Source organism: Caenorhabditis remanei, chromosome III, assembly GCF_010183535.1.
Source record: "Caenorhabditis remanei strain PX506 chromosome III, whole genome shotgun sequence".
Classification (NCBI taxonomy): domain Eukaryota; kingdom Metazoa; phylum Nematoda; class Chromadorea; order Rhabditida; family Rhabditidae; genus Caenorhabditis; species Caenorhabditis remanei.
In genome coordinates this window covers 7759080-7770712 of record NC_071330.1, presented here as the reverse complement: position 1 = coordinate 7770712, position 11633 = coordinate 7759080, and the positions used below count along the sequence as shown (strand labels likewise).

Here is an 11633-nt window from a genome sequence, read left to right as displayed (position 1 = left end):
TTCGTCATTCACCTCGTGTTTCTTTTCGAAAACGAGGATTTCAAACTATATTCACAATTCATTGTCAGATATCCGTTTCATTCGTATTTTTTCAACGTTTTTTTTTTTCAGATATTCAACGTAATAACGCATTAATAGTAGAGAAAAAGTGCGAATGGAGCATGAAATACGAGAATTTCTGGAAGGGATCGACGCATTTTGCGGTGAACAGTATTGGGTAATTAAAATTCAATTCCCCTTATGAAATGATCAATTTTATTTTTGTAGGATCCAACGGTCTTCGATGCGTCAAATGTACCGATTCTCAGCCGATGCTATCAGCATACGACACTTGTTTGGTTTCCGACTATCATTCTGTTCTTGCTCTCCCCATTTCTGACTGCTCAAATCTTCTACCGTCGCCTCAACCCAATCCCATGGACGAATCGACTTCAGATGAAAGTCGGAATCTCGACCATTTTGATTGCTGATTCTTTATCAATGCTTGCTGTTCCGATTTACCAAACGATATTCCACAAACCACCGTACCTCGTTGATTTCTTCTATCCGATCACATTATGTCTGGCAATGGTAAGTCTATTTTGATTTTTTGTCTAAATTCCCTCGTTTCAGACTGTTCTTACGACTTTCATTGTGTCCTTTCGCAACTATGGAATTCGGACATCTGGTGGAATTTTTATCGGTTGGCTTGTGTTTACGCTTTCTGCTGTTCCGGAACTTCTTTATTGGATTCAGAAGACTTCAAACTCAACAGAAGAGTGGGAGTGGTTTGATTATCCAAGATGTGTAGCCTTTTCTATTTGGTTCGTCTGCTGCTGTATAGAAACGTATCTTCATTGTTATGCTGATGTTTTCACGAATGGCTACAAAGAATTGAATGCTCCACGAAATCCTAGTCCTGAAACTACTTCCTCGTTTCTCAACCGAATAACAATGTGGTGGTTTGGTGCCCTGTGCCGGCTGGGAGTGAAGAAACCGTTGGAGATTTCTGATTTGTATTCACTCAATGACGATGACACTTCCGGCTCGTTGGTACCAAAGTGGCTTTATTTGTGGAACAGACAAAGCAGAAGTGAGTTTCAGTCTAGCATAGACAAAACGATAGCTTTTTGAATTCAGGGATAGCATCGTCACATGGGAAATTTTCAGATGATAGCAAACCATTGCTTAACGATGCAGAAGAGTACGAATCATTCCCTACAAATCAACATCAACTCCGCATACCATCAATCATCTGGACCCTTTTTCTGATGTTTAAGTGGGATGTCAGCATGGCGATGTTCGTCAAGTTCCTTTCGGATATTTTGCTCTTCTGTAACCCAATGCTTCTGAAAACTTTAATTCGCTTCACTGAACAGCTGGATCGTCCCATGTGGCAAGGAGTTGTTTTGGCATTCGCCATGTTTTTCTCGGCTGAACTGTCTTCAATCCTCTTATCTCACTACTACTACCTCATGTTCAGAGTTGGAACTAGAGTTCAAACCTGTCTAACAGCAGCAGTCTACCGAAAAACACTTCGATTATCAAACGCTGCTCGTCGAGAGAAAACTGTTGGAGAAATTGTCAACCTTATGGCTATTGATGTGGATCGTTTCCAGCAAATCACACCTCAAATCATGCAATATTGGTCCAATCCCCTTCAAATTGGGCTGGCTCTTTTCTTCTTGTTTCAGCAACTTGGAGTGTCCGTATTCAGTGGTGTCGCAGTTATGGTTCTTCTGTTTCCTATCAACTTTGCAATCACCATGGTCATCCGAAAATGGCAAATAGCACAGATGTACTACAAAGATGAGCGTACCAAGATGGTGAACGAGGTTCTAAATGGAATCAAAGTCATAAAATTGTACGCGTGGGAACCGCCAATGGAAAAAGTCATCGAAGATTTGAGAGAAAAGGAATTGGGTTTCATCAAGAAAGCAGCTTTCTTAAGAACGTTCTCTGACATGCTGAACTGCGCATCACCATTTCTTGTCGCCGTATCCACTTTTGCGACTTTCATTTACATTGACCCAAAGAATATATTGACTCCGGAAATCGCATTTGTTTCTCTGACACTCTTCAATCAACTGCGCTCACCAATGTCACAAGTCGCTGAACTCATCACTCAAACCGTACAAGTAATTGTGTCAAACAAAAGACTGAAAGAGTTCCTAATGTCTGAAGAACTTAACGACGAGGCGATTGATCATAGAGGACGGGACAGTGAGTTTTCCTTCTTTCAATTCCTAATTTTCAATTTCTCAATATCTTCCCTTTTCAGACGATGACGTCATAAATGTTAAGAATGCTACACTTTCATGGGAGTCCACAGACAATGAACCAGTTCCAAGCCTTCATAATATCAGCTTCTCTGTTAATCGAGGACAATTAGTAACTATCGTGGGACGTGTTGGTGCTGGAAAGAGTTCAATGCTTCAAGCGTTGATGGGTGAAATGGAAAAACTGAGTGGATCTATTGCAATGCATGGTCGCCTATGCTATGTACCACAACAACCATGGATTCAGAACAACACCGTCCGGCAAAATATTACATTCGGAAAGCAGTTCAATGAGTACTTCTATACTCGTGTTTTGGATGCATGTGCACTTCAAGTTGATCTCCTCATTCTTCCACATGGAGACAACACGGAAATTGGAGAAAAAGGAATCAACTTGTCCGGTGGTCAAAAAGCGCGCATCTCACTGGCTCGTGCTGTTTATCAAAATCATGATATCTACTTGCTGGATGATCCTATGAGTGCAGTCGATGCTCACGTTGGAAGTCAGCTTTTCAGTTCGGTTATTGGACCTGATGGTATACTCCGCAACAAAACACGAATTTTAGTCACAAATGAGTTGTCCTATTTGGAGAAATCCGATCGGATAATTGTTATGAATGGCGGCAAGATTGAGTATGAAGGAAAGTATCGTGACCTTATGCAACAAGGTGCTTTCGAACAATTAGTCATGGAATGTGCGAAGGAAGAGAAAGAGAGGCGGGCAACCGAACGATCACAAGATGATGAAGACAACTGCTCGGAACCGAGAGGACGTAAGTATTGAATCGATTTAAACAATGTTTCTCTTCAGTTGTTGTAGACGGCGAATCTGACTTCGAATATGAAGATGATGTGATGGGTTCTCCTATTCTTGATCATGTACTGGGTGTCAGTCATATGTCAACAGTATCGGGAATCATCAATCGACGTCATTTGAGCACCTCCTTCTCAAAACAACATCACCGCCATCTTTCCACCAAGTCTCGCACTCCATCTGTCGCTTCCAACACAATGAACACTCGTCAATTAACAGGAACTGAGAGAGTCGAAACCGGAAGAGTCAAAATGAGCACCTACTACAAATACTTTGGAGCAATGGGGATGCCAATTGCTATTACTTTTGTATTTGGAATGACGATCAGTACAGTAATCTCGATGGGGAGAAACTTATGGCTTACCGACTGGTCAAACGACAACACTCGATCGGAAAAAGAGTTGGGTGGTCAAACAATTGGAGTTCGTCTTGCAGTGTACGCTGGTCTTGGATTCTCTGAAAGTAAGATTGAGTCTATGTGTTCCTGTATACAATACTATTGTTAATTTCAGTCATTTTGCTCTTCATCGGAATGTTGTCCTTACTTTATGGAGGTGTCTCTGCATCCAGAAACCTTCATGCTCCTTTGATGCGTAATTTATTCCGAGTTCCAATGGCCTTTTTCGACACCACGCCGTTTGGCAGAATATTGAATAGGATTGGAAAAGACATCGAAACCGTCGATGTTCTTCTCCCGTTCAATGTGCAATTCTTTGCTCAATGTCTACTTCAAGTCGTCTCAACACTGATCATTATCATGATTTCGACACCAGTCTTCGGTATCGTCATTATTCCATTATCATTGATGTATCTGATGGTTATGCGGTATTACATTGCCACATCTCGTCAACTGAAACGATTGGAATCGATCACTAGATCCCCCATCTACAGTCATTTGTCCGAGTCGATTCAAGGATCAGCAACAATTCGTGCCTATCAACTCACCGATCGCTTCTGCAAGTTATCCGAAGCTAAAGTTGACTCGCACGTTCAATGCCGTTACCTTAACTACGTTGCAAACCGTTGGTTGTCCGTGCGATTAGAGTTCATCGGAAACTGTATTGTACTTTTCTCTGCTCTATTTGCTGCTCTCACTCGATCAACAACAACTTCAGGCGTGATTGGTCTTTCAGTCTCGTACGCTTTGAACATCACCACTGTTCTCAACTTTGCCGTTCGTCAAATTACAAAACTAGAGACGAATATTGTATCTGTTGAACGTGTGATGGAGTATTCTGAAACTGAAACTGAAGCAGAATGGAAATCGGAATCCGAAAAAGAACCTCCACAAAACTGGCCATCCGAAGGTCGAATTGTTTTAAACAACTATTCCGCTCGCTACCGTGCTGGACTCAGCCTGGTTATAAAGCAGCTCAACGTGGAAATCAAACCTCACGAGAAAATAGGAATTGTTGGTCGTACGGGTGCCGGAAAGTCTTCAGTTACTCTCTCGCTATTCCGAATTGTTGAAGCTGCTGAGGGACAGATTACTTTGGATGGAATCAACATCGCTGACATTGGACTTCATGATTTACGATCTAATCTGACAATTATTCCTCAAGACCCTGTCCTGTTTTCGGGAACTTTGCGTTTCAATTTGGATCCATTCCATCACTATTCAGACAACCAGATCTGGCGAAGTCTGGAACAAGCAAACCTCAAAGATTTTGCTATTGGTCACGAGGAGAAGCTAGATTATGTTATCACTGAAGGAGGAGACAACATCAGGTTGGCTAACTTCAACGTTTTAATTTAGAGTCATGATTTCAGTGTTGGACAACGTCAACTAGTCTGTCTGGCTCGTGCTCTTCTCCGTAAAACACGAGTATTGATATTGGACGAAGCAACTGCTGCTGTTGATGTCTCCACCGATGCGCTAATTCAGAAAGCTATTCGCGAAGAGTTCGCTAACTCTACTGTCCTCACCATCGCTCATCGTTTGAATACTATCATGGATTATGATCGGTATATTTATCTACGAAAAAAAAACATTAAATTTCTATTTTCAGAATCATTGTCTTGAATGACGGCAGAGTCGGAGAGTTTGACAGTCCAGAAAATCTGTTGGCCGATCGAAACTCGGAGTTTTACTCAATGGCAAGACAAGCTGGACTCATCTAATCACTCTTGTATCTCCATTCAAAAACATATAATATTCCTCATACTTTTAACAAATAATTAATCAACTTACTGATCAGAGTAATTACATTATTCTTACTAATATGCCTTCTTTTATTCTATGTACCATGTTCCTATTCACCACCTTCCCCATTTTTACAAATTACCATACCACCCAGTTGTTCTCTTCTGTCAAATAATGGTTCTAATTATTGCACCCGACTCCTCTCATCTCTAATTTTTTTTATTTCTAATAAAATTTATAAGAATGATGAACCATATGAACACATTTTAGATCATCACGAATGAACACACTCAAGATCATTACGAATGAACACCCATTAGATCATCAGGTTTCAATCAGTTACATTTGAGTAATTCTGATGTTAAGTTCAAGAGTGAAATGCATTCAATTAATTTTTAAAGTTTGCTTAATCGGGTTGATTTTTCATGATCACTTACAGGGATAAGTCTTCTCAGAACTTTCCCATGCCAGAACTTATCTGAATCGAAAAAATGTGAGATTGAGAGAGATTTTGACTTGCATTTGTTAATTTCTTTACTAAAAATACATTCTAGTGAGAAACAGTTCTGGAATTCGAAATTTCTGGAAAGGCTGAGCCCATTGTTGTGTTTCTCTGAATTGTATAATATGAATTATGCAATTTCATGAACTCTTTTTTTATTTGAATCAGAACGACACAGGTTGAGAGAACTTACTTCAATCCTTACAAGAAACTTGACATTCCGTATACATGGAGAGTTCTTTATAAACGTACACACGGATAGTATCTGCTCTTTTGAATGGTGATAGTCAAAAAAAAATCAAAACCCCCGAAAATTTGTATTTTTCGCTCTTAAAGTTTGCTCATTTCCGCACACTTCTCTGCTCGTCTCCCAGTTCCGTAATCTCCTCATTCGAATACGCCTCCAAAGAGAAGAAGAAAAGGACAACTGGTGAGTACTTACTAGTAAGCTTACTATAGTTATTTTCAAGTCTTAGTGCGTTTAGAATAAACAAAATTTGTCAAGGAACCATTTAAAACATCTATCAACGTCCGTTCAAGCTTCCGAAAGTTTCATATGCTATGAGAGTTTCTGGACAGTGTCTTATTCCAAAAGTTTTAAAAAAAACTTCAAGTGTTTTGAGAATGCAGAGCTTTTCGAAAATGGCATCAACTGAATCTACCATTTCAGCTGAATGCATTACGGTACTGTTGGACAAAAATCATTCTTATAGATACATGTTTCCAGTCTCAATTATATTCATTACACCCAGTTTATCGAGGCTCACAAATTTGGCAGTTCATTGTTTTAGTGCTCGCCACTTTTCCACTGGTTTACTTTATATTTTTCAAAGTTAGAAATTCAAATTTTCATGGAAATCTGAAAGTAATCAAAATCTGAGATTTCAGTAAGTTTTCTTACAAAATTTAGTCTATTTTCAGTGGACTCTCAACGGATATTTTGGATCTCTTCTGGTTTTTACTTTATTTTTTCAAATTTTGGGGGTTCGAACTGAATTTTTATTTGATTATATCATTAGTCTTATTTCAGTTTATTCACGTCTTACTTCCATTTATTTCAATCGGTCCATGTGATTTTATAATTGCTTCAAAATGGGTCCGAATAGGTCATCCACTTGGATCTTTTCTTATGACTCTTTCAACTTTTCTTTTCAGATGTTTTTGTTTTTCATGGTCATTCTACTATTGAATATCATCAACTTTACGTTCAACTTTTTTCTGTTTCGAGAGAACAAACGACTGAAAAAGTGAGTCTAATAGTAAGTTCATAACTACTACTCAAGATCTTCCGTTTTACAGAATGAATACAAGCTTGGCAACAAAATATCAATTGGAAGAAGTCTACCTTTCTTCTAAATTCGTTATTTCTGTCACATTTTTACATTTTTCTTTCTTTGCTGCTTATCTTTTCATGATGATTATATCTGGACTTGTTCTTAAATCCATCATGACTCCATTAGATATTTGGGCGTTCAATGGAGTTTTGATGAGTGTTAGCCTCCATTTCATTTCTTTTAAAATTCTCCAATTTGTTTCCAGATGATTGCAATTTACCTTTTTCTCATTGGAATTTGTTCTGTGTACCTCTATGATACGATTCGTGCAAAGAAAACATCTGAAATAATTGGTAATATTCAATTGAAATCAACTGGAACAGCTGGAGCACTCAACTATGATAATGCAATATTTAGCATTTGGAACTCTGCTTCCAGTTTAGCCACGAGAAGAAATGTTTGAAATCTGAGGGACCTAAAATTCTGATTGCTGAGAATCGTTTTGTGTATTTACTTCCTTTTACATAATGATTCAGTATTCCACTTTATAAATTTATTGTAATAAGAAAATAAGTAAATTTGGAAATGGTTTGCAAAATAAGATTCTAACAATGATGTTTGAAAAGATGCGTACTTTCCTGGCATGTTCAAAAAAGAGGTTAGGTTTTTATCAGAATAGAATATATTTTGCTTTTTTTGAGTATTAGAAAATTCCAATATCTGATGGAAAACTTCTTTACGAGCTCCGAAATTGCTCTTTTTCATTTTCTTTCGACATGCAATATTCGCAATCTATTTCCTGTTTCAGATCAGTTCTCAGAAGAACACAAATCCCATCACATGATACATTTACTTTCTACGAACTCTTTGAACCCTGGTTTCTGGTGAATAGAGTTGTTTTTTGTTTCGGGTAATCAAGAAACTCAGAGATAATTTATGAGAACCGGGAGTAATTTCCCATAAATTATACTTCAAGAAACGAATTCGAATTATTTCATTTTATGTCTTTGATACATTTCAGCAGAAATGACAACAACATCTGATTCCAATATTCCAAATGCATGTATTACGGTAACTTGAATATAATTTTAATCTGTAACGAATATCGATTTTCAGGCGTACGCTCTATCACACCATCCAATATACAGAATTTCTCAGATCTATCAATTTGTCATTCTGACTTTGGCAGTCTGTCCATTGGTCTATTTTATATTTTTCAAAATAATAAGATCCAGATTTCACGGAAACTTGAAGGTATTTCATCTGTCAAAATGTAGAAAGACTCTTTATTTTCAGTGGATTTTGAATGGTTATTTTGGATCTGTTCTTCTTTTCAACGTGGCATTTCTATTTATGGGTGTAAGATTTCATAGAGTTAGAACTTTTTAGAACTAACCAATACTGTTGGAAAATGAAATATTGCAGACATAGTCTGATTTATAGAAGTCCATAGAAAACTGTTTAAAATAAAGTGTTTCAGTTCATCCAAGTCGTGATCCCATTGATTGTTTCCAATGAGTGTGATTTAATAATCAATCCTTTCTACTATAGAATTGGGTGCATAACTGGATCACTTCTCATGACTCTCCCTACATTTTTCCCTATTTCCATCACAATCGAAAGATTTTTCGCAACAAAAATGGCGAAGAGTTACGAAAAAACTCCAGTTATGTTGGGTCCAATTCTGACAGTTTCAGTTGTAAGACTAAGAAAAATCATAACTAAAAATCTAAAAATTTCAGATTCTGATCGATTCTTTTCTGGTTTTTCTAATTTATGAAAACGAAGAATTTTCAGTTGGATCTATTTCTTTTGTTTTTCTTCCAGCTGGAGTTGCTCCAAAGGTATCAATAAGTACCAACTAATTATATTCAATGATATTCAGATGTTCTCCTTTTTCTGGATGATGCTTGCTCTCAATATCGTCAATTTCGTTTTTAATTTCTTCCTTCTCAACAAGAATTCTAGACTCAAAAAGTTCGTTTCGTCTGATATATAAACGAATTTTGATTTTTATTCATTTTCAGATCAAATTCCACGTTGACAGCCAGATATCAACTAGAAGAAGTGTACTTATCCACAAAGTTTGCGATTTCTGTCATTTTCGTTCATGTTATTTTCTTTGGAATCTACGTCTCTCTTACTATTTTATCACGATATTTTGGAGGATTTATCATTGAAGACCCAATAAACTTATCGGCTGTAAGAGGAGCTCTAATGACTGTAAGTCTTCGTATGGTTCTGTTTTTTATTAACCAAAAGTTTCCAGATGATAGCTACATATAACTTGATTATTGGAATACTGGCTGTATATTTGTATAAAAGAATTCAAATCAAGAAATCAGTTGAGATAAATGGAAAAATTCAAATGAAATCAACTGGGAAAGCTGGAGCTAGAAATTACGAAAATGCAATATTCAGTATCTGGAACTCAACTTCCAGTGTCACATCGAGGCCTACAAATGTTCGATAAATTAGAGCATTACTAGTTTTCAACATCTACTCAAAACTGTGAAAGATAAATAAGATTTATGTTTTAGTGACTGTAAATTTGAAGTTGATTTTATGTTCAGATCCAAATTATGTTCCTGGTAAAAAGGATCGATGTTGAGTGATTTATTACATTTTCCGAGAACAGAAAAACCCCGCCCTCTATAACATTTCTCATTACATTTCTTTTCGAATTCAGAAAATATGGCTGATAACTCATCGATTCCTGATACATGTATTACGGTAACTTTCAGGAAATGAACATTTCAGTCAATCACAAAGTCCATAATTTCAGGCTCATTCGTTGACATATCATCCAATTTATCGAATTTCTCAAATTTATCAACTAATAGTTTTGGGACTTTCCGTGATCCCATTGGTCTATTTCATATTCTGGAAAGTACTCAAATCCAGTTTCCACGGGAATTTAAAAGTATTTTTCGAAACTAAACTGTAGAAATTAAATCCATATTTTCAGTGTCTTCTTCTGGGATATTTCGGAGCAATTTTATCATTTTCAATAGTTTTTCTTTTTCTTGCGGTAACAAATCTCATGTTTCCCACTTACATTACTCCAGATCTTTTCAGTTTATACAAGTTTTGAACCCTCTGATCGCAAGAAATATGTGCGAGCTTTTAATAGTTCCAAAATATTATAAACTTGGAAACTTTTTCGGGTGTCTTCTTATGACTGTACCTACACTTTTTCCAATTTTCATAACTTTCGAACGATTTTTTGCAACGAAGCGAGCAAAAGATTATGAAAAAACATCAGTGATTTTGGGTCCAATTTTAACTATTTTTGTGGTTTTGTGGTACTCGGTTTTCATGAAAAACACATATTTTCAGATTGTTCTCGATGTATTTTTGATGCTTCTTGTTTACAAAGACTCTGATCAAGTAGAAGGTTCAATTTCGTTTGTATTCATTCCAGTATCAGCTGCTCCAAAGGTAAGCATTCATTTAATTTCAACAGGAACCAGACACCTTTTTAGATGTATCTATTCTTCGTCATGATGTTAATATTGAACTTTTTAAACTTTATTCTCATTTTCCTATTAATCCAAAAAAACGGAACACTTATGAAGTACGTAGCTACGCGTAGTGATCCAAGTTCAAAGACACATTTTCTCTTTTTTCAGATCAAATTCCACGTTGACAGCTAGATATCAACTAGAAGAAGTATATTTGTCCACTAAATTTGCAATTTCAGTTGTGTTCGTTCACGTGGTTTTCTATGGGATCTATGAGGAGCATTAATGACGGTACATCTGTACACTTCAATCTGTTTTCAGATGATATCAACTTATAATTTAGTAATTGGAATAGTAGCCATCTATTTATATAAACGAATATAACATAAGAAAACTGAAGATATAAACGGAAAGATTCAAATGAAATCCACTGGAAATGCGGGAGCTGAAAACTATGAAAACGCGATATTCAGTATCTGGAATTCCGTTTCAATAACTACATTTTGATATTCATATTCCTTTCGAAATGAAAATGTTTTCATTGAATCGTGATAGATTTTTCCACTTGTGTCCAATCACTTTCCCATAGCCAAACTTAGTTTTCAAATGGCCAGAGCTATCTTAAAACTTTTAATCTGAAAATGAACGTTTCCACAGGACTTGTTTTTCAATATGTAAACATGCGGTCATACGGTAATGACCCATACCATAATATCTTCTATTGATTTCTTTTTGACTTCATGAAATTCATATTGTCAAAACATTCCCGTTTTTTAACATTTCTGAGAAAGACCAGTGGAACCCCTCCAACAGTGCTCTTTTACATTCATCTCAAAACACTCCTCCGAAGAAAATAACAACCATATTTACTTGATCCAAAGCATTTCCAGGCCAGGTCGCAGTCCACTCGAAGTACTCATAATCTTTTGAGGATCATCTCTGTTTACACGGATAGCGGGACTATCAGTTCCCCTTCGTATTTAGTCAGTCGTGAGGGACAGAAAAGGTCAGAACGACAGGCAGCATCTTGCAGCTAAAAATTTCTCAGTTTCTATTTTGAGCTCTTGTTCTTATTTAGAAAAGTGAAATAACATCACAAGCAGTCACTAACATAAATAAACTAGTCTTGAAAGTAATTGTTGCTATTTGTTGCAACTCCCCATTTTGAGAATAACGAG

At 36.7% G+C, this 11633-nt stretch overlaps 4 protein-coding genes across 4 annotated transcripts; all 4 read left to right on the top strand.

Moving 5' to 3' along the window:
* Positions 1-154: 154 nt before the first annotated feature.
* GCK72_009838 (uncharacterized protein) lies at positions 155-5193 on the top strand (the record flags this gene model as incomplete). Its single annotated transcript, XM_053727557.1, has 9 exons — positions 155-217; positions 268-570; positions 613-1072; positions 1120-2202; positions 2261-3031; positions 3079-3534; positions 3585-4800; positions 4843-5037; positions 5082-5193. The coding sequence occupies 9 exons, from the start codon at positions 155-157 to the stop codon at positions 5191-5193; spliced, it is 4659 nt and encodes a 1552-aa protein (XP_053587134.1).
* A 1935-nt stretch (positions 5194-7128) lies between these two features.
* On the top strand, positions 7129-7454 carry GCK72_009837 (uncharacterized protein; the record flags this gene model as incomplete). The annotated part of the gene is made up of 2 exons (XM_053727556.1): positions 7129-7209; positions 7257-7454. 2 exons carry the CDS (start codon positions 7129-7131, stop codon positions 7452-7454), a joined length of 279 nt encoding a protein of 92 aa, XP_053587133.1.
* A 563-nt stretch (positions 7455-8017) lies between these two features.
* Positions 8018-9464, top strand: GCK72_009836 (uncharacterized protein; the record flags this gene model as incomplete). Its single annotated transcript, XM_053727555.1, has 6 exons — positions 8018-8062; positions 8108-8245; positions 8472-8690; positions 8877-8968; positions 9019-9214; positions 9261-9464. The coding sequence occupies 6 exons, from the start codon at positions 8018-8020 to the stop codon at positions 9462-9464; spliced, it is 894 nt and encodes a 297-aa protein (XP_053587132.1).
* A 221-nt stretch (positions 9465-9685) lies between these two features.
* On the top strand, positions 9686-10741 carry GCK72_009835 (uncharacterized protein; the record flags this gene model as incomplete). Its single annotated transcript, XM_003113082.2, has 5 exons — positions 9686-9724; positions 9777-9914; positions 10331-10432; positions 10477-10568; positions 10624-10741. 5 exons carry the CDS (start codon positions 9686-9688, stop codon positions 10739-10741), a joined length of 489 nt encoding a protein of 162 aa, XP_003113130.2.
* Positions 10742-11633: the final 892 nt, after the last annotated feature.